Raw genomic sequence first — 24119 nt, forward strand, 5'->3', positions numbered from 1 at the left:
TGTGTGTGTGTGTGTGTGTGTGTGTGTGTGTGTGTGTGGGTGTCTTTACTTTGACACCAGGGAGAAGGCTTCGGCACAGATGGCAGGACAGGGCACCAGGCGGAGGGCGATCCGTCCCAGAGCAGTAGGGTAGTGAACCTGCATGACGCTGTCAAACGCTGTGCTGATGGTGTTCACATCAGCCTGCTTACTGTTCTGATCCCCTCCTCCTGTATCCAGGATGTTCCCTCCATGGAGAACCAAGACCAGCACATGGATCTTGGAAGGCTGCTGGGAGGATCCATCCTGACAACAGGGAAATCAAGGAGGTGCTGGTTGATGGGCTTGCTTCAAACAGGGCTACAGTATTAACTACTTTAACCCTGGCATCCTTATAGGCAAACATTAACGATAGGGCTGCCATATGATAAAACCAAACCATGCTCATTACAGCTACAGTTACGATTACATGCTCACTGAATGACAAAAAAGAAAAGAAAAGAAAAACACACACAAGGCAAACGCTTGTAAGACCTCTTTGTGCGTGTGTGTGTGTGTGTGTGTGTGTGTGTTTATACTTTTCATGGCTACTCCTGATTAGGGATGGGCGTCATTAGGAGTATATTGATTCCGATTTTGCTTATCAATTCTGTTCTTACCTGTTTGGGTTCCATAATCGTCAAAAAAGAAAATACAATAAAAAACATATCTTCATTCTTAAAGCAATAACAAAAGTAAATAATAGCCTACATTATTTACTATTACCACAACGAACGCTGAAGCCAATGCTGAAACATTTTGTCCATTTTCAGGTTACATAAATAATTGGTAGGTAGGTAACACGGTAGCAGTTAAAGCTTGTTGCATGTTTTTATCTATAGGAAAATACTGGAACATGATGATTAGGAATTGATCAATTCCAATTTTGATTCCTTCATTTTTATGGGTACCCGGCAATTTGTTTGGGTTCCGATTTCGAACCTAATTTCGATACCCAACCCTACTCCTGATAATTTAAATTTCTCCTGCAGGTGTCCAACTGTTCACAGTATGATTTCATGAGGAAATGGTGATTTGCATCACCTGCTGTAGTGAATATAAATCATTAGCCAGTCTAGTCTATCCAGTATGCCAGTTCCACTGTCATTTTTGCACCAGGCAGACTGGAGCCTGATACAATAATAGCACAGAGCCAACCATTATTGCACCTGCATGGGCAACTATTTCATCAATCAAACGGAAATGAAAATACTTCCCATAGATAATTAGATACATTACCATACTCACATTAAATTGAGGGACACAATGTGCAGTTTTGCCTGTTTTTTTTTACCCAAAACTCCAAATTTTTACAGACTGCACAGTACACTCCACGTCACAGCTACAAGTACAAGGGAATTTCACACGGGGAGGTGAGGTTTGAGGAGCACATGGGTTTGACGAGGGCAGGGCAGGGCAATTAGCACTGGGTCTGTTAAAGGGGTCTGTGTGGAGCTACTTTTTGCCCACAATGCAATGGGCCAGAAAGTTTACTTACTGACTGGTGTCTGGTTACGGTGATGGTGGGAATAGTGGCGCTATCGGCTTGGCCGCTAACAGAGCCACGCATCTGAACACAAGAGGACAGAGATGCTGAGGGAGAGAGGATGGTCTCCGAACCCAGAGTCCGTCTCATCTAAACTTCTAAACACAATCTAAACTTAACGTAGTCTTGCACTTGTGTTTTACTGCCTTACTGTGAGAGATATCTTTCGAATACATATTTTCATATTTTAAATAATAGGGAACCTCAAATTTAAGTACACAAAGGGAAATACATTAAAATTGTTTAGAAGTGGGGCTCAAAAACTCAGGGTCTCTAGTCTAAAGGCTTTGTGAAAAACGACACTGTGCAACTCCGTACAACCATTAAAGTTGAGGTGAAAAAGCCCTGTTGGTTAGAACTGCATGACACTTACTTCATCTAGTCTTTCCTCACTGGCTGCTCTTTCATAATCCACTGCCATTTCCTTATACAGTCCACCTGCAAAGACAAACTCAGTCAGAGACAAAGGCTGATATCATGTAAAGCAGGATCCACAATCACCTCCCATCAATATGGAACACTTGTTTTGTCATTACCAGATGCTCCCTCGCTGTCTGAAGCCTCTATCTTGTCCATGAGGTCATTGGAATTCCACTTGGCTATCTCTTTGGGAAAGACTTCCTCGTTGTCTGAAAAGTCTTCTGCAAACGGGAAAAGACATATGAGGTTAAGAGTCTGTGGAAATTATCTGACTGGCTACACAGTAAGAACCCTGTGTTAATTTAACTCCAAGAGTGTTCACATGTAACCAGGTCCATTTCTACATTCTTGGAGTTACAAATGGATGAACTACAGTAACACAGAATTATAAGGTTGGGCAGTGTTCTCTGCAGCAGGTAAACTGAATATGGTTAAGATATAATGTATTATATATTATTGAAAAACATCCCAATAGAAATTCTTAAGCAACCCAGCTGCATTGGATGGTGAATTGGTGTCCACAGACATGTCAGCACAGTTAAGCAATTTGTGAAAATGTGTCAATATGTTGCCAACATGATCTCCAACTCACACAATAGTCACATCAAATGAAAAAGTAGGGATTGAATATGACTACTTGGCTTATTCCATTCATAACTAGCTACTGTGACCCTTTAGTGGTTCACATGCATTTTAAAGATGAACAGAGATTTATTTGAATCCCTCAGTGCCAAGTCTCACAGGCAAATATACTACGTCTACATTATATTACAAGGAAATGATAAAGAATAATAATATTTGCCATCATATGTGGACAGAACATAATCAAGATATCTGTCCTAAGAGTATCTCCACAGGGGGATACTAATTTATTTTTATGAACAGAATATTATTTATAATGTCTATGCTTATTTTCTGATTCACGCACACAAAGGGCAAAAGCATGAATAGCAGTAATTTATTGATCTGTCATGAAAATGAACTGTTGAGAATTTTAAAGCCTTAATATTTTGAATACTAATGAACCCTCTTCCTGTTTTATGGCCAATGTCTTTGTGGCAACCAGTTTACTGTAGTCTCCAGCAAAGTAGCCATTCTCAGATTACATTAGCATTCAAATGATGGCCTGGGCTGTGGCTCATCGGTAATCCAGTCTGGCAGTGTGCCGCGGGTTCGACTCCCGATCCTGACGGCCTTTACTGCACCCCCCCCCATTTCCTGTCAGCCTACCGTCTGTCCCTCCATAAAATAAAGCATAAAGAAAAAAAAGCATTCAAGTTGCTTTCCTAGCTATTACAGCGAAAGTATTCATAAGCTGACTTTAAAAGTAATGAAAATGCATGTAACTTTCAAGGAAATGTGTCTTAAAGAACAGAATGTTTTGTATTACTTATCAATACATTTTGAGTGTTTATCAAAGGTTACATGATCATATCCTATGGTTGTTCATCAGCATCAATACTTGGTGCCTTCCATCTATTCATCCATCTTATATACAAGACACACAAGACATACAAGTGTGGTCCCTTTGTCTTCACTATACAGCACTAAACCAGCGTACTCTTTCTACTGTAGGGGCTTTGTACAGTTACTGTGATGACTTCTGTGTTCAGTTGGTGGAGTTGTTCACTATTGGAAGGATGCTACAGGCTTCAGTACATGGAACACTTATAACACAACTCAGAGTGGTGCTTATGGTAGTGATGTGGTAGGGGTACTATATTCATGTAGTTAAATGATTATTGTGAATGTCTGGATGAAGAGATGTTAAAGTCTCTGTACTGTAAACCGTTATACATCCAATTCAATCCACGTGGATATAAATGGTGGAATATACAAAATAAATGAGACCATGGATCCTGTTCAATTAATCAGTCATTCATAATGTTACATGCACAGCTTTATTACAGTTCAAAGTATGCATGCTTTTATTACTGTTTTAGCATCATAAACAAAAGGTATGTGAAATCATCCTTCAAAGGGCACATTTTGCGGATTGACATCTAGCCCAGTTATATAATAATAATAAAGAACTAACATGACACATTCTCAGCACTTCCTAGCATCCATATGCAGCACACACATGACACATTCTCAGCACTTCCTAGCATCCATATGCAGCACACACATGACACATGGCAGGTAGCATAAGCAGTGGAGAAGGTTGTTGGTCAGACAGGGCTTTCAGGACAAAGTCACCCGGCCCGTGTCCTCTCTGGGGCTCATCCAGGACAGAGCCCACGTGTCACATCACACCCACCTTATTTCAGCTGCAGGCCCAAAGAATGATGGGTCTCTGGGTAGCTTAAGAAATGATCTGTATTAAAGAGATGCATGCAGAGTCAGGGGTGGGGGGGGAGAAGGGAGCAGGCAGGTCTTGGTGGGGAGACGGATGGCAAACTATGGCACCACTAACACTGTGCACATATCAAAATGGTCGTTACCATAAGCGTCAAAGAACTCCTCTTCCGAGCTGTCCTCGGAGTCTCTCGCTATGCTCTGCATCCTCCACTCCGAGATGCTGTGACGTGAAGGACTCGCTGACGCACATGAAGACAGGAGCATAAAGAATTGCAGTTATTTCGAGAATGTTCTAAAAAAGAAAGCCAGTTAATTCAGGACATGGGCATCATGTCTGCCCACGCACATGCGCACACACAGATACATACACACACATACCTATAGTGCTGCAGAAGCATGGTGATATACAGAACACGCCTAACATACTTGCTAAGGTGTTTGCACCTTTGCACGTGCAATATCCTAATGTGTCTACTGTGTTATATAATAATTGCAACAGTCTCTGTGGTTACTTTATCCCAGATGGACTGCATGGTGGTCAGGGAGCAGGCAGAAAAGAAAGTTCCACAGACAAGCTACAAGCTCACTGACAGTCAATAACTGTCCAGAAAGAAAGACAAAGGCTAAGCTAAAAGTAGGCCATGTCTATGACATATCTTTATTGCAAGCCTTGTATATCATTAGCATTGATGGGAACAAAATGTCATTTAGAAAGCCTCTGCTGTATTGGATGCTGTAAGGGTCAGGTTGGTGAGAGAGGGGGCACAGCTGTGGTTGTCAGCGTACAGTGGAGGACGTCAGCCGTTTCTGAACTGTGATGTCAACACTGCAGCTAAAATTAGCACTGTGAATGAGAGCCATGGGGGGGGTTATAAGTTAGGGAAGGGTGTTAAGAAGTCGGGCGGGATATGAGACAGGGTCCAGGTGGGAGGCAAAAAGAAAGGTGCTCTGTGGTAGGGGTGACACCTGTTCTGTCAGATGGATGCAGTCAGGACATGTGTTTTGTGATGTCAATATGGGAGCCAAAAATGGCCCAGATGGCCTGGGCCATGGCTCAGCGGTCCAGGCACAGGTAATCCAGTCCAGCAGTGTGCCAGTGTGTTCGACTCCCGATCCCGACGGCCTTTACTGCATGTCACCCCCCCCCATCTCTCTCCCCATTTCCTGTCAGCCTACGGTCTATCCCTCCATAAAAAATATATAAAATAAAAGGTGAAAGCCATAAAAAAAAACATGGCTCAGATGAACGCTTTCAAGTTGTAGGGGTGAAATGAGGTAGCCTGGATAGTTAGTACAATAAATAGAAAGTTGTTAAATCATAAATAAATAAAAGATCATAACCGTGTGAAGTGAGGGGCGCCCTTATCATCGTACATCCTCTCATTCCGGCCAATCAGAATTTGCATCCTTACCTTTGTCTCCAATGTTTGTATTACACTCAAAATTGTCCATTCATTGTCAATGGCATTTAATGTTTGTGTTAGGACAAAGTTTGACACACACACACACACACACACACACACACACACACACACACACACACACACACAAAGCTGGACATAGGAGGGGCTATCACCACTAAAAAATAAAGGTCTTGAATTTGAATTTTAATGAATTACAAAAATAGGTCTTAAAAAAACACAAATCAGGGCTACATTGTGGATCTCGGACTTCATGTTGCTGTCATATGTGACATCAGATATCTGTGATATATCTGACTCTACATTTGGAGTCAATCAGAGCCCCATAGAGTACTGGAGCCTGTTTCCACACCCATGGAAATAAGGATTTTTTTCCCCATATGATTTGAGCGGTGCTAGCCCCACGTGTGGCTTTGTGTGTCTTCCCCATGACGTCATGTGACATCCAAGTCAATGTCAAACCTTTTATTCCATAGAAATATGTTATTAAATGATGTGAATGTATAATGAACAAGGCCGTTTGATGCCCTCTCACAACGGCTTCACGTACACGTAGATGAAAACATGGTGAAAATGGCCTACTCCTCACCTCCTCTCTTTGATGAGCGGGAGGATCTGGAGGAGGTGGACCACTGCTTGGTGAGCGAACCTCGTGTCTGGAGAGTCTCTCCTCCCGATCTGACCACTGCCTCCTCGGCTTCAATACAGCTGATGGCCTCCTTGGCCTCTTGGGCTTTGTCCGGGGACGGGGTGACTCCGTTGGCCTCGGTTGCCTCCTCGGCCTGGCTGAACTGGGCCATCTTCGTTGCCAGGGCCAGCTGGGTCTCCAGCTCCAGCTGCCTTATGTCCTCGATGGTCAGACCGTACCACTCGTCCTGCCAGCACCAGGCCTGCCGGTGGGCACGTACCATCACTTTTCTCAGCCCTTTGGAGAGGATAAGTGTCTTGTTAACCACTTAACCCCAAAAGTCTTTTACATTATTTTGAAAATGTACAAGCTTACACTGCGTCACACAGCTTTGACATGGGCTATTTTCCCCACCAGGATTAATATGGTAATGGCAAATGTATTATCATACTATTACGACTGTGTGACTCCATACGCACCTACATCATGGATGAACCGTTCAATCTTGGACTGCATGCCCCAATAGCGGAACTCCACCTTGCATAGTTTGTAGGCACACATGATGGGGGTCTTCCCTGGGTTGTTGTTGTACTCCTCTATCCAGTCGTCCTGCAGGGGGCCTCTCTGGGTCTTCACAGACTGGTAGAGCCGTGGATCCTCCTCCGCCTTGTACTCATGAGGAGCGATGGGATCTGTCACTATGTCAATGGGGTCTGAAAGACAGAGTAAGGTCAGAACATGACAAGGAGCAACATGGGAGTTTTTGACTGCATGGTATGGTTGTTTCTCTTACTGTGTTGCTAAAAACACACATCCCTATTTTGAGCATATCATAAAGGCAAACCTTTTATTTGAATGGAAAAAAAATAGACAATCTACACGCTCACAGGCTTGTGGGCTGTTCGATTGGGTATTGTGACAGCGTCATATGACAAAGTCGGGCTTAGGTGTTTAAGCTCGTGTTGATTATACACTTTCCTCCTGAATTTCAGTGTGACCAAGAAGATTAAAGTAATACTGCAAATCATATGTAGCAATGGAAAAACACTGACGGTGAACAGTGTAGGCCTAATCGGGTCGCTGCATGCCCTAAAACCACGAGTGTCTGAGCAGTGTCACTGTGACAAGCTTATTATTACAACCAGCAACTGGCAAAAGGGGTGTAGTGTCAACAAACAGCCACAAGTAAGCGGGCCTTAACTGATGCTTGAGTTAAGATAGAAAAGGTCATTGATCACGAATCCTTGAATAACAATGACTTCACGCAATCCTACTGGCCTGACAGTTTGATTAACTATACCATAGGTGGAGGAAATTGCTTTCTGTAAAGGCTCTCCATTACAAACTACCTGACATTCATGTTGACTATAATTGAACATGATCTGCTTAAAAGGGGTGCAAGTGATGTTTTTGTATGAAATAAATAATAATAAAAAGCTCTATATTCCATTACTAATCATTGCTATAGTGTTTGTTCAGTAACAGGGATCTCCTCGTCTCTTCAACTCTTAAACAGAAAATATATTTTCTCTGGTGTTCTGTTGAAACCACAGGCTCGTACCAAGAGACCTCTGCCTCTTCTCCACTGCAGACATGTTGAAGACATCTGGCTGGCTGCCTGTGTCAGGCTTGTAGTACGTCTCAATATCGATGGAGAACTTTTCAACAAAGGGACAGGTGTATCTGAAGGAGAAATGACATTGGCACAAATAATGTCACCAACAACATATCGACCAGGACCTTGCACAGCCTTCCATTTTTATATATATATATATATATATATATATATATATATATATATATATATATATATATATATACACATACATACACATAATTCTATATGATATCAATCTATATAATTACATCTGTGCACTCAGAGCTAAATTAACATTGCAAATATTACTGTAAAAAGCCTATTTGAAGGTGTTTTTGTCAATTTCATTATAAACCAGAGCTATTTTAGCCTAAGCGTGAGACCATGCACCAACAGGCACTTCCAGTCTATCAATATCTTGTGACTGTCAGCGGTGCCCGAGGCATGCCTCTTTTCAGCAACTACATGCCACAAATGCAACACCTGCACAGGAAAAGGCTCAGGCACCAGAGTGTATTTTACTGTGGGAAAACAAAACTATCCATGTTAGTTGTTGGTACCAGACATTGAACCACATTGAGTGTTAATTTAGCTCTTGGGTTGTTAGTCGGGCATCAGCTATGCAACCCAACCGTAGACGTTAGTTATATCCACAAGAGGACAGTTACAAAAGGTAATGCTAACTAATATTTATTTCATGTCTCAGTAATGACTCAACAGGTGGAAAACTATAGCTAGACTTACAGAGGGACACATTGTTTTACCTGGGTTACACCTTCTGATTGTTCTACTTTATGTTGACATTAAATAATAATCTGTATTGTATTTTCACACATTGTTGTGAGGTTGTGGATCTGCTATTTTGGAAAAACAAATTTAAATGAAGACGTGCAAGATTCACCTTGTGCGGGTGTAAGGGTAAGCATTCCACGACTCCTCCTCGACCCTCAGTGCAGCCTTGGGCAGGATGGAACGGAACCAGCTGGGAATGTGCATGCCAATGTGGTAGACCTTGTGGGTGTACTGCCCTGTGCCACCTGGCCCGTCTGTGTACGGCTTGTTCACCAAGATCTCCACCCCACTGCCCTCACCACAGCTCTCCTCTCGGCTCTTTTTCTGTGAGGAGAACAGCAATGGTCAATATGATGAAAAGGGGTGTGTGTGATGCAGGAAGGAGAGCTACTGCTCTGTAGCATGCATTGCAAACCCAGCACACACACCTGTCCTAACCGGTGTCGTTAACCACATTCCCCCTGGCATCCCTATTTTGGGAACATTTTCAAAGTTCTTAATAAATGGCGGATCACAACTGCTGGAGCTTGTAGTTAGGTTGTACGAAAAATATATAGGTGTCTAATGATGTTCATGGGCTGCTATCAAAGACAACAGATATTGAAGTAGATCAGAGCCATGATGATGAGTGTTGTCCAGAGATTGACAGCTCAATTTTCTATTGTGTACGTGAAACAAGCATGCATGACTAAGCTAATGATATATCAGGAGCTCACTGAAATAATCGCCCATTTGCAGTAGGTGTTAACTTCTGAATCGTTATTTTTGAAAGCTTTGGACATGTACACAGAGTAGCTGCGTTTCTGTCTGTCTGTATAAAAGTGACAGTGTTTCCTGTATCCACAAATAAGATAAATCTAATACCTATTCATCACATATACATATATCCTGCTATACAGGAGAATTTTTCAGCTCCAATCTAGTACCGTTTAATAATTCGTTTGTCATATACTGTAACTGAATAATCCCATGACATATGGGGCTGTATTTTGCGTGTCTTAATGTACCAGGTCTTATTCCCCAACTTGAGTAAACTTAAGACCTGGAGGCGTGATCAATTCCATTTGGCTATTCTGAGTGGCCAAAGAGCATTGATCACGCCTCCAGGTCTTTAGTTTACTCAAGTTAGGGAATAAGACCTGGTACTTAAGACACGCAAATACAGCCCAAGATTTGCAAAGCAGGAAGCCCCCAAACCAGTTGACAGAGCCACACCTTTTCCATATTTACATTCCAGGTACAGAGCTCTGGGTGGGGACTTCAGATGTCATTAGCTGGCATTACGGCTAGGTAACTTACTAAGGGTTTAAAGACAAGAATGTGTGACATGCCAAGAGGGAGCTTTGTAGTCATTAGGAAATCATTGAAGATCAAACAAGAAACATGTGCTGAGAGTCCAAGTGCTAAGGGAGAGCAAAGGACAAAGACTGAATTTCTATACATTTAACAGTAAGTAACTTAATTGCAATACCCACTCAATGGCTCTTCCTTTACTGTAACAGATATTAACTATTAACTAAGATATTTAACATAAAGCAGAAAATGTATTTGCCCTGGGCCTGTTACAGTAATAGGATATTTGGAGTGAGGTAGATTTCTCCAGTCAGTCCAGAGGGGAGAGGAGTACAGGCCAGGCAGTGAATCAGCCTGGGGAGAGGGGGGCATCAGGCGCCCAACCCTCCGGCCCTCCAGAGCTCATTACCTCTGACAGGTCGTTCATTAGCCACCCGCCCTGCTCTCAACAGCCACCATACCACTCCAAAGACACAGCACAGACACCAATGAACAGACTTGGCACGTGCCATAATGCACATACATTTTTACAAACACACATGCTTGAACACTGTAGCGCCAATTGTGATGCATACAACATACAGTTTATGATGCACTACTAGCCTATACACAATACATGTGTAGGTGCACAAATATAACATCGCTGTCAGATGGAAACATTGCATGTCCAAAACATTGGATCCAATGTAGTTATAATTTTGTCACAAGCTCTTGTTAATACTTTTAATTGGCTAAATATTTATAGAAGGGGTCTATTTTGGTCATGCCATTATGGTCAAAAAACTTAAATGATTTTCAAAAATGACGCATGATACAGACCATCAATAATTAAGTGGAGCAACGCAGTAAGGCAACTTATTTTTATTTCAAACTTGCATTGCAGTGTATGTATTCTTGTTTTCACTAGTCTGACCGTTTTAGAAACACAAGGACTTAATTTTTATATCAAATAGATGACGTGAACTGTCAGACTTGCGTGATGCATGTCAGTGACACTCGCGTCAACATTTTCAGTGCATCTTAGATGTCCCTATAAACTGTGTTTTGTTGTAATTAAACCAAAATGGCTAAAAATCCTTCTTAAATAAAGGATATATTATATGCATGAACATCCACTGATTGAATGTCCTTTGATGCGACTGCTCTGACAGGATAGCAGTCATTTCCTGGGCTTTTCCTCTTGCCATCAGCTCAGTGATACACGTTTCCTGTGGAAATGCTGCTTTTCCTTTCACTCAGAAAGATTATAGTTATAGTCAAGATTATAGTCAGTGTTTGTACTGTAGGTGGGCTTTTGTAAAGGACAGAGTGAGAGGGAGACGAGTATTACATTTCCCTCATGTCCCTGCAAATCCCATGATTGTGATTATGAATTAACAAGTAATCATCAGTCAAGAAAGCGGTTTCCTTTGAGCAAGCAAGGCAACGTGAGAATGAAATGGACTCTGACTGGGGTGGGGTGTCGGCTGTTCTAGTGTAGATATGGCCTGGCTGTCCTTTAGACCCTGACTTCATCTATCAGACTTACATAGGGGATGGATCACACTCAGGCAGGTCTGCGAATCTGTGTGTTACAGTTGCCCTGGTAACGTAGAGTAATGAAGAGAAGGGAATCAACACCACCATACTTGGGTTGGTTTCATTTTTCTGCCGACCACTCAAATAGCTTTATTTTTCCTTCTCTTAACCTCCCTGTGAAATCCCGCCCTCCCTCCTCATTTACAGCTCGTCTTTTCATCCTCCGTTTCCTCTTCTCATTCCCTTTCTCTCTAACAAAACCTGACCACCGGCACGCTGCTGATGTCACGGTTGCCATAGTGATGGAAACCTCACAGCAACCAGGCTGTACAGAGAGGGTGAGGTCAGGGGAAAAGGTAACTAAGGGTCACTAATGGAAAGATTTGTTTTCCTTTTGCTTCTCATCACGTGCAGCACACAATAAATCCTTGATGTCTAGAATAATTATTTTAGTAAACTAACCCTGTTATTGTATTATAGCTGTAGAGAACTGCATCAGCTCCACTATTCATTGCATAATGTACTGTCAGACTGTTCAAAGTAAACACAGAGTGCTCTGTGGATCACGGAATCTACAGTACCCGCATTATCAAGTTTGACTTTGACACTTTAAGAAAACAACCGATTTTCATCTGAAAAATGATGACACAATCAGTTGAAACACATTTTTCCAACTAAGCCCTAAATAAGCCCTATATGCCTGACACATGGCATCACCTGCCCTATGCCATGTGTCACTCCAGGTCACTGTACAGAACAAGATGCCCAATAAAGTGGCAAATAAAGACAGGAACATGGTTCTGGGAGCATGGCACTTTTAACTAGTTTGTATCGACTAAAAATGGCTGCTTGCTTGGGGGCATGTCCACCCACTCATCTGCAGTGATGCAGCTCAACCGAATTATCCATCTACAATTCTACAGTATGTGGGACAACAGTGGGATCATAAATAGCAAACAAAATAACAACTGACAAGGCACTGAAGGCAGTAAACAAAATATCCTGGCACTGTTACAGAGAGCGCTATTATGGATTTAAGAGCACAGTCACATGTACGTGTCAGAAACATTCTATGTAACACTTACAGCAGAGGTTTTCAGAAGGTTGTATACCTTCATTTTCACCGGTTGGTTTTCAATGGGAACCGGTTCAGTTCTTTTTGGTTATTAGTCCATGAGCCAGAGCTCCAAAACTGGTGGGAAAAACTAAACTTATATTAAATTGTTTATAGGATCAATACGAAAGTAAATGTATACATAACACTTTTATATATTATATATTTAGCTTTTTCATATTTTTGATTATTTTGCATATTTTCCTACATAATTTGTAGTAGAGACAAGCGGGTGGCGGATTTAGCCGCGGTTGCCGCGGGTAACCGCAGGTTTAGGGTGGATTTGGGTCAATTCAATATATTATAAATTAATATCGGATAAACCGTGGGTGAAATAATATGCAGGAAATAAATTAATGGCATCTATATGGTTATTATAGCTTTTAAAACGCACAAAGTCTCCCCCCCCATAAATATATTTAATTGCCGTTCATTAAGAAAAATACTTGCGGGGGGTACTTTGGGTGTGTTTTCGCATTTTTTATTCACTGATAAATTCATTAATTTATAATTTGTTAAATTGGAAAAAGGGCTTCGTTAAGACCTCCATATTATTATGGTCAATGCCTGTGTGAAAAGTGGGAGCGATTGGTGCAGTTGGTGAGGAGATACGGCGGTGTTTCTGACAGACATTCAGACATTGAGTTAATTATAGTATGATGACACACACGTGGATTCAGGTGACAAAAAAGCTCATCCGCTGATCTCTAATTTGTAGCCTCATTTGCATATTTAAAAATGAAAATGTTGTAATACAATAAATCATTGTCTTCGTGTAAGTACTCAATTGGGGAAGTTTCATAGTGATAACAATCTAATAAAGGTATGGTTTTGCACACTCAATGGACTAAGAACCAAAAAGAACTGAACCGGTTCCCATTGGGAACCAACCGGTGGAAAAGGGGCCCCAGTGTCAATTATCTAATGTAATCCTGGGCGCTACACTTCCTCTGCCAACCTGGGGGGGCAGCGGACTGACCTCATGCTTATGTTTAGTAGGGTACCTACCCGACTAGGGGACACGGGGAGAACATAACACACAGAAAGGCCCTTTCGCCAACCCCACCTCGCGGAGGAGAGAACACACACACAGCGTCCCCAGTGGGAATCGAACCCAGGACATTCTAGCTGTGTGGCGACAGCACTATTTAATTCATATTCTTGTCTGTCACTGACATCAATGTATTCTGTGCAAAATCCAGTTCCAGTTTGCCTCCCAGTGCCTGACAGACGAATCTGACCGCCGGAATTGATGGACCAAGAAAGTGATGTTTCTGTCCTATCCTTCTTTACATAATCCTTGTGCTGATCCAATGAAACAAAGCTCAGGGAAAGTAACTGGTACAAAAAACCTTCTGAAAACCTGGGACTACAGATTCAGACAAAACTAACTCCCACACAAATTTCAATGACTGCCATGACAGCCTTCAACAAAAATCAGGCAATAAGATGCAGAAGAACTAGTACACACATTTGTTACCTCCAGGCTGGATTATTGCATTCCTTATTCTTATTTTAGTACAGACTGGTCCAGAATGCTGCTGCACATGTACTGACAATAAGTTGGTTTTGACCCGATTGTGACTAATGTAAATAATACAAAATGTTGTATTGTTTTCAAAACCTTCTTGGTGTTGCTAACTAACCATATCTACTTATTCTGCTAACCATATCTACTTATTCTCAATGGATCAAAGAGGTTATTCAATATCAAACTAGAGAAGATGAGATATTTGCGAACGCAGTGAGCCACTTACTATGACAGCAAGGGCTGAATGTCTGTGTGTGTGTGTGTGTGTGTGTGTCACGCTGTTACACCACCCGCCCGCCACCAGAGGGCGCAGCTATAGCACACACACACACACACACACAGGGCGCAGCTGTAGCACACACACACACACACACACACACACACACACAACCACACACACACGAGCTGCGTTCGCTTCACGCGTTTGCGCGTCTTACTTGTCTCTTTAAGGGTCCATACTAAGATTTATATCTGGCAACTCTTCCTGAAATTTGTTGAAGAAAATGGAAGCAGAGAATGTAACTCCATAGTACAGACTACAGTATATATTCCCCTCACCCTTTGTGAAACTGAACAAACTAATCTAACTGCTTTCACAGTCCATCACTTTTAATTAAAATATAGGAGTTTTAACACCTCTCCTGACATTCTGTGAATGTGTCTTGCTTCACGCTGTTTGCTCATGGTGCTTTTGGAAGTCATTCATCTTCACTTCACTCTGTCACTCTTGAGATAATAGTGTGTGTGTGTGTGTGTGTGTGTGTGTGTGTGTGTGTGTGTGTGTGTGTGTGTGTGTGTGTGTGTGTGTGTGTGTGTGTGTCAACAGTAGGGATGCACAATGAAGCAGTCATCATATATCGGTACTGGCAATATCAGCCGATATTTTATGCTTTTGATCATATTTGTTTAAATTATAATTAAATTAAATTATGTTTAAATTTTTTAATTGAAACATTATTAATGTAATATATGCATAAATTGTAAAACCCTGAATAATTCTCAATAAATAATAATAATAATAATAATAAATAATTCTCAATAAATAAAAGGCGAAAAAAAGCCTTGTGTCTATTTGTGGGTTTGAATCCACTGTGGTGCGTCAAGCATCGACTCTACACGAACATCAATTTGCGATATTCAGACCACTGCCATCTGCTTGTTGGATAATCACTCAACTGCCCTGCACACGTCTTGAATTTGCACATAATGCAAACTCCAATACTTAGGAAAAAAGTCACACTGAGTGAACTGAGTGTTGCAACTCCCCCCCCCCCCCCCCTCATTAGCAGGCAACAGTACAGCACTATCTCTCTCTGTTTCTGGCACAACAGCGCCCCTACTGGTACTAATAGTCATACTCGTGCTCATTAACGTCACATAGGCGGGCGGACACGGACATTGCTGTTCCTTGGAGTGGTTGCAACACTCAAAAATCACCTGCAAGGGATTTCTTGACAGGGAGTAGCTCATAACCAGTCTGCGGTGGATTTTTAAGAAAACTTAAAAACTTTACAGATTGAAAGAGGATAATTCAAGGGTTCCATACAGCTGCAATGTAATGTAATACAATTAGATAGGACTTTTCTGTTTAGATGAATGGGCTGTCTATGGTAAGTTGCACCTAGTTAGCACCTTGGCAGCAGTCTGAATATCGTCAATTGGCCCGTGTTTGGGGAAGGAAGCCGGGCCGTCACTCGCATCGCATGCAGATTGGCTGTAGACACAGTAATTTAACTTTGGGAGTGTAACTAAATGGACCCGCTCGTTCACCCAAGAAGGCTCGGTTCATTATATTTATGATTCCTGCTATATCTATCTACTACTTACTATATCATTCCCCGTAATCAGTTCAATTGGAACTGGATGAATAAAACCAACAGCCAAAAACAGGGTTCCGGACAACATCAACGCCGATTCAATGGCTGTCAGGACACGATGTGGAGTCGGGGTGGGTGCGAAGGTCGCTACAGTTACACGCACAGAAAATACCAGGCGGCCGTTCGTGTCACCCTGTTCACGCAACTTCTCGGCTTTGCATTGAATTTGTATGAACATTAATCGCACCACTCTAACTATTCAAAGTCTGAATGCAGCTTTAGCCACTTACATGAATGCCTGTGTCCTCTCGTCTAGTCTAGTTTGCAAACAAAATACGGAAACAGGTCATAAAATGCACATAAATAGCCTAATTAAAATGATTGTTAGGGGCCTACTATAGCCTCGTTCCCAGCCTTTACTCATCGGTTGGGACCCAACTCTATAGATTAATCCACAAAGGGGTGCCCTCAGCACAGCCATAGCTGAGGTGGCCCATCAAAACGCAGTGTGACACATCAGCATTGATTGCATACACCTGGCCTACAGGGTACCGCTCCACAGATTCGTCTATGCCTGTACAGGACAGTTGTAGTTCAAACTTCCATTACCACTCAACTAATCCTGATTATTCTCAGTAGTGGTGAGCATAGAACATGATTCTCAGGGGTAGATTTAACAGTTTATTATAAGCATAATGTCAAGTTATCTGTGTGCCCATAACACACAGCCTGTTATGGGTGGAAATAGGTAGCTTCAGAGAGTTAAAATGGATTAATCTATCAGCACACTGTTCTTTTTGTTCCACTAGTCCAGTCTTAGACTCCGCGTGACCAATCACCACATAATTAAGCACTTTCGTGACCAGCTCGTTTTGAAAAACCAAAGTGTTGTGACAAACTTTGCTCCAACAGCCTGCTTTAGTCCAGAATTTACTAGCCTCTTGTTCACCAGATGAAGGCGTTCCACTGGTGCCATGTATGGCATTGGCCATGTATGGACAGCCTCACCTGGATCATATAGAGCTGGGCAATGCGGTACTCGTCCACACTCATGGGCATGGGGATCCGGTACTCCTTGATCAGCATGGCGAATCTTTGAGGAAGTGGAGATGGGGGGAGAGGAGGACATCCACAAGGGGAAGAAATGGGAAGGAGAGATGAGGAAGGAAGGAAGTATGGACAGGGAATGGGATGGGAGGGAGAGGGGGAAGGGGGGCTCCTATGCGTGATCCGTCAAATCACCAGCTGAAGACCTCATCGATGGTGTCTGTGGGGGAGTGAGGGAAAAAAAGACTATGGTAAGCAAATTGTGAATAGAAATAACATATTCCACTTAAATTGCTAAAATATTAAATCCTAAACCCCTGTGACATTGTTATTTCATTTTTTAAATTCATACATTTATTTGGGAGGGACAGCGTATATTAATGAACACCACACATACAATGGCGTGTAAATACACCAGATTTAGCAAGAATGCTAGTTTCCATCCGTAGTCATACAGAAAACAAGCAACAATATAAAAAGAGTACATATAAAGTAATTACAAAAAGGGTAAAGAAAACTGTAAAAAAGGTATTGTCCTAAAATAAAGGACCCTTAAAAAAACTAATTAGCCTATTTAAAAATGTTCACATGTTTGATTGTCCATGATCCATCCTTTTAGTGGGACCTTAAAAGATGAAAAGGATAGACACCCTCTTATGTTAGTGGGTAGGTTGTTCCAAATTGAGCTTCAATTGCTAAGGCTAATGCCCCCCATGGAGCCACATGAACATTGACCCATGCGGAAAACAAAAACAGTGCAGAAGTCAAACGTAAAGTATTCCCAGATGCTGTTCCATTCCAATATACTACATAAGCGGTAACAAAAAGAGAAGTCACATTCTAAAGGCTTACAGTTAAACCCAGACAAAGCGGCATAGAAGGAGACAGAGGTAGTTGCTCAGGACATATTGCTTGGCATAATTTTATAAGGTCCAAGTCTTGGCTCCGAGGAAGACTATCAGTGCTGCGGCTCCATCCAGCGTCCTAGATTCCTACTGTAAAGATGGACTCTTATATATACACTAACGGTGGGGGAGTAGAGCCCACACCTGACTAGTTTCACAGAGAACACCCGTGCCTTACTACCAGTAACCCTGTCTCTCCCGACTCTTTAGCACCATCACATGGGGGGCTCACTCAGCATAAGAGGGATTACAATTGTTCAGAGAGGGGAGCATTACATAACCTTCTAAGAACACCCTATATTTGCTTGCAACTTCACAAACAGCATTCCGTGGAATTATACACAGAGCTGTTTTAGAATCGCTGGGGTAGGGGTAGGTGTTGGTTATACATACACATAACACTCAATGTAGTGTGTGAGCTGGAGAGGCCCGTCTGTGACCTCTAGGGAAATAATATCTAAAGCCAAATGTGGACAGAGCAAGGGAACCGTGTAAATGGCACACTGGGAGTTCATTTAACCACAATGTCTTTCTTAAACATTAACTCTAACCATGCAGCATGCAAATAATGCAGTAAGGATGGGTTAGATATGTCCGTTTGTGGTTGGTTGTGAAGGAATACTCCATGATCCATAACCAGAGACACTCGGTTAGGATGAAAACGGAACAGACCTGGCCAGCCCTGACTGCCTGTGGTCATCCACTTTATGATTACATGCATTGCATAAGCCCAATGCGCTCTCTCCTCCCTCCACGCCATGGCAGAAACTGCACCCCTCTCTTGGCGCACGGCCATCCCTTTTAATCACACTAATGACACTAATATTCCCACTGCGTCATTCAGCCGGATTGTTAGATTGGGGGGTGGGGGGCAGTGTCGCCATAGTGCCCAGGGTCCTCAACCTGTCAAGGGCTTGCCCACAGTCACTCTACTCCAGACACACTCATCTAATGAGGTAAGCTCAGGGATGAACACAGGGTCCACCCAGTTCCTCAAGCATGCTGAGAGACCATGGAGTGTGACAGTTTAGGGTTGGCTGCACAGTGTTCCGTTTCTCTTCCCTTCTTTACAGCATTTTCTAAAAAAGGAATATATACTGTACATTGTTATATGGTACAAACAGAACAACACATTGACAAAATCAGAGCGGGACACCATGTTCTGCTTAAAATAACCACGCTCTCGTCTCGGGAGGCCAGAGTTAAAACTAGGCTAGCTGGAGATGCCATGGAGTGGAGGCTGGGGTCCAGGAGGAGTCTGAAGGGCTTCTACAGGTTAAACCAGTGGTTCCCAAACTTTTTAGCTTGAGGCCACGACCCAAACTATAGTGAAAAATCTATAAGCTCACAACACATCGCAATGTGAAGAACTGCTATTTTCACTACTTCTTAACAGTATTCTTTCCCCTCAAATTAATGGAATTCTTTCCTCTTTTTGTTTCACGGAATTCTTTTTGAAAAACATCTGAAATTTTTAATGTGTTTTTACTTGTGAAAAATAGTGAACATCTTTGGAAATAATAAAAATCACACTCATGTGAAGTGAGGGGTGCTCAGCCAATCAAATCATCATATTCCGTGCTACACACAAAAACTAAATGTAGGAAACTAAACAATAAGGCTACATAGGCTATGGGTCCCGGGTCCAACCCACTGAGACGGTACTGTAGGAGGTTAGGAAGGGAAGGTTAGTAGGTTTAAGGTTACACTACTAAATCTGTTGAAAATCTTGAAAATCTACTTGAAGTACTTGAAGACGGGTACTGAATGTGGGCTGTCAAGTATTATGCTGCAGAAAACAACAAAGCACTGAGAGCATGCATTTCTGATTTAAGTCAACCAAGTAAAAGACGGCTGCCCCATGATCCCCATCATAAAAGTCATTCAATGTGACATAGCAAGGACAAGACTTTTACTGGATATCTATTAAACAAATCAAATAATTGACAATTGTAGAGTTGTAGTTAAGACAATCTCAAAAGTGAGAGAAGGGGAAGAAATAAATGGAAAGCAACAAGGAGGCAAAAGGGTGAAAGAATAGGACAATGGAGGAATGAGAGAAACTCAGGAGGAGTGAGACAGAGAGAGAGAGAAGAGAGAAGGCTGGTACACTGACTCTATCAGTCTAGTTACATGTAACAGGAGGCTGGGGGTTGTTGATGCTGCAGAGCGAGATACTGTAATATACATGTGAATTATATACCCGGTTTTAACAGTTCATTTCAATTATACATTTTAGTCTTCACTATAATAAGGTGTGAGAAACTTGGAGGAAAACTAATATATCAACCCTTTTAGTGCTCAGAAAAAAGTTAACACCTCACTCATCACCCCCTCACTCATCATTTCTCCAACTTCCCTAGTTCCCTCTCTCATCTATGTCTGTCTGACCCTAGCTCAACTCATGTACCACCACCAGCCACAAGCAACAACTGACACAACCAAACTGCCTCTGACAAATTCCATCTGTAATCCATCTGGTGGTTGTAAATAGTGTCAGGTAACTTGTGACTTAGCCCGATACAGTAACTTAAGCACAGTGGTCAAAAACAGCATGGTCAAGCTTGGGGCTAGACTGTTAATTTCTCTAAATATAATGTAAATTCATTTGACCTTTCACATAAAACAAAAAACATACAACTATTTTCATCCAGCAATGCGGTCAAAAGATAAAGTATGAATTACAGATGCTATGTGGACAGAACGGAACCTGCTGCCATGAATCTACCACCAGCAACCTAGAGAGAGCGCTGGCACCATGTTTGACCTAGAAAGAAACCACACTCACACAAAACCTAAAAATAGCCTGGTCACAATAATCCTACCATACGTAAGCAGAGTGCCTGACGTTGTTCGTTCAGAGAATATGCCCATTCCCCTCTAAAAATACAGCCTCTGCTACCCCGTGAGTAGTGACGCAATAGCTGTGCACAGTGCACATGCCACAGCACAGCGATCTGGAACCTGAAGGCTTTGCTCCTGCAGACACATTTTTACTTACCAATGTCTGCATGATGCATTAAAGGAGGAGAGGTAAAGAAATAACTAGTACATGACTTGTACTTCTGCCTACCACACTTAATCACAGACACGTTGCTTTCATTATTTGAAGAATAACGAAATTAGCAGATCTACCAGCTCACATGCTGTGAGCTTATAGATCTATTTTTTTTGGTCTATAATTGCATGCCCAAACGATGGACACCAGAGTGAAAGTGGTTAAACCGGCAGTCATCTGTAGTTAAGTGGGAACTATGTTGAGTAAGTCATGGCTTCCTCACCCATGGCCATTTCAGATGACGCACTGTGGTCCAAGTCTGCCTGAGGCAACAAGAGAGTCATTTACAGTACACTCAGTGGTGTCACAGTCAGCATTTATTCATTTTAATTTGAGGCTAGGGTAAACTAACACTAAATATAATACAATACTGTAGTGTAGATGCAACCATTTTCTAAAACTGCATAGCAGTGATTGATGTACTAGCCCCAGTGTGCTTTATATTAATAGAGAAAATCATTCAAAAAGGTCCACATTAACATAATGTACCACATCTCTAATTATCTGTCAATCTATAGCATCACATTTATATGTACATTTTCCAGTTTCAAACCAAATCTTTCCTAGATTCTAATAGCACTGTTATTATTCAAACGCTTCTCCTTTTGGTTTGTCTATAAGGCTGTATACACTATATACAGCCTTATAGTGTGTGCCGGCTGACTGGTTCTTGGAGAACCAGTCAGAAATTAATCCTGGGAGGTAGGTGTTGGCTCACAGGAGGCGTTTTCCTAGAGTCCACATTGGTGGCATGCGTTTAAATTTAGCCGTATCCACTTCTCAGAGTGGCACTACATTCAGGAGTTGCCCAGGAGATTGTAACACCCCCAGAGGAGCAGGAAGGAGGGCAGGGGTTCCCTCATTACAGACTGACCAATAGGCTGGCCAAAAATAAGATCCCTTCAAAATACAAATGGAAAATACTAGACCGTGGTCTGCCAAAAATACCACATATCGTTTTCACACAACTTTGCCTTGACATTGCAGAAGCAGCTCTAGCTATGACAACCACTACAAACACAGTCCTATGTCTGTGATGAGAACCCATGATTGGCTTTCTGGGCTTATCCTTCGATCCTGTTAAAATGTCAAAAGGCTTAAGACAACCTTGTCTGGCCTGGGCTGTGTGTGATCTGCGGTCACAGGGGGGGTGCTTGCCATCCCTCTGCTATGAAGAGCTCATGCAGCTTAATGCCCACAAACGCTTGTTCTATCAATAACCTTATCAATTAAAAATGCATGCAGATACAACCTTTATCATCCAATCCATCCAGGATGTTATTTTAATGTAGCAACTGTATTTACACACAAATGTAAGAGACGAGTGAAGAGGATTGAGGAAGTACCTAGAAGTATCTATATTTACTGTATTCTTTCTGTAATATGGACGCAGCATCGAACCTGCATACTCTAGATATGTTCAGGTCAAGTGGAGTAATGCTGTGTACTGTAGAATCTACAGTACACAGCATTACTCCACTTGACCTGAACAGATAACCACACCAAACTGCCATGTAGGCCAGCTGTATTACTACAGTACCAATAGGAAGATGCACATAGAAATACCAAATCCCTGGGATGAGGCCAGAGAATAGGATACACAACTGGCCCTTGTGCTACAAGGGAAAAGCTAAAAATACTCTCCTTCCATCTTCCTCCTCCACTTTCTCATATAGCCCTGAAAGTCAAAGCCGTTTCTAAAAATGACTAATTTACAGAGGATGAAAAGGACAAAGCACAGTAACAATAGCCAAAGTGACTTAGATTTAGAAAACGTTAATGTCCTCCAAGAGGCATCAGAGCAAAGCACCATGCAGTGGCAATTTATTAATCATACGCAAATTGTTTATAATCCACTGCCTTAATTTTTTTGTTCTATGAATACCCATGAAAACTTTGACATGCTAGTCATACTGACACCCGCTGACTGAGTTCTGATTGGTTGCCTTTCTATGCAACCCATAGAGGGGGGGGACGCATCCAGACACTTTTAATGCCATAGTCGAAACGGTCACTCCCCGTTTTTACTACCCAGTTTTGCACCAGTGAGGGGACAGAGGCGCTAGCCCACACCGTTCCCACGCCACAGTCAGCGCACACAGACGGCTGTGGAACGTGAACTCGTGAAGCACAACGTGTTGAAAGAAACAGGGAGTGTGTGCGCAGAGGTTGGCATGTAGCGACGGGCACACACACACACACACTATAGGGGGAGGGCATAGTGACACGTTCGGTAGGACTTTGGCTTATTTGGGCGCCATCTTTATGCCTACATGTAGGCTAGTAGGATGCTAGGCTACTTGACGAGAAGACATGTGGACATATCCTTACGGAACCAGGGAGAGGGGGGAAAACACCACCAGAGTGACGACTCCGAGTGATCAGTCAAACATGTGTTCTCTCCGCAGTGAATAAATAATCTGTCTGTATGCAATCTGACCATTATTATTTTGATTACACTGTCATGCTCTATTGTGGACAGGTAGAGAGCAGAGCATACATGTGTTTGGGAATGTTCCTGAAGGTTATGTTATTTTGTCAGCTGACACCCAAATCAAAGAAACCATACAGCGTGCATTTAATTATTTGATATCGCCGACAGTCAACGCACTGCAAGGCTACAATGGACACATAATTATGACGGCCCACGGTGGAATGGACAAGAGTATAAAAACAGACAGGGCAGACCCATTACTGTTGTGGCTCAAGGTTATGTTATTTTGTCATCTGACACCCAAACCATACAGTGTTTATTTTAGATCTACAATGGTATATGTCTCCACAGTGAGGCTGGAAAATATAGCCTAGCAGCCTACTACTATAGTCTACTAGCCTACTGGTAGCCAGTGGTAGGCAGGAAAATGGCAACCAGAATAACCCGTTCTGAGTGAAACTCCTCCCTATGCACTGGCCCTATTAGTTTGTAGAGACCAGCTCTGAGCTCTGTGATTGGTTTCTAGAGCCAGCTCCCAGCTTTGTGATTGGTTTGTAGAGACCAGCTCCCACTGATTAGAGTGAATGCAGAGAGCTTTGCAGCCCATCATTTGTGTATGTATGGGGCATATGGTGATTATCAGCCCATCGTTTTTTCCAAATGGACCTGTTTCACACCG

The 24119-nt window shown here is 42.3% G+C and overlaps 1 protein-coding gene across 8 annotated transcripts in view; it reads right to left on the reverse strand.

Annotated features, from left to right (window-relative positions):
• LOC310872777 (membrane-associated phosphatidylinositol transfer protein 2-like) overlaps positions 1-24119 on the reverse strand; it is a 55252-nt gene that overhangs the window by 19201 nt on the left and 11932 nt on the right. For 6 of the 8 annotated variants that reach the window (XM_083784887.1, XM_083784890.1, XM_083784888.1 and 3 more), the window contains exons 2-10: positions 17005-17263; positions 8833-9047; positions 7896-8017; positions 6814-7047; positions 6296-6631; positions 4429-4524; positions 2101-2205; positions 1938-2002; positions 50-285 (exon numbers count right to left, since the gene is read on the reverse strand). In XM_083784887.1, the coding sequence (XP_083641013.1) occupies positions 50-285; positions 1938-2002; positions 2101-2205; positions 4429-4524; positions 6296-6631; positions 6814-7047; positions 7896-8017; positions 8833-9047; positions 17005-17082 (1487 nt within the window). In that variant the 5' untranslated portion in view covers positions 17083-17263. Of the gene's footprint in view, positions 1-49; positions 286-1937; positions 2003-2100; positions 2206-4428; positions 4525-6295; positions 6632-6813; positions 7048-7895; positions 8018-8832; positions 9048-17004; positions 17264-17895; positions 18024-24119 lie in introns of those variants that run through there. The other 2 variants (XM_083784885.1, XM_083784891.1) reach the window with 2 other exon arrangements.

The sequence above is a fragment of the Protomyctophum parallelum genome (genome assembly GCF_964188405.1).
Source record: "Protomyctophum parallelum genome assembly, chromosome: 15".
Classification (NCBI taxonomy): Eukaryota; Metazoa; Chordata; class Actinopteri; order Myctophiformes; family Myctophidae; genus Protomyctophum; species Protomyctophum parallelum.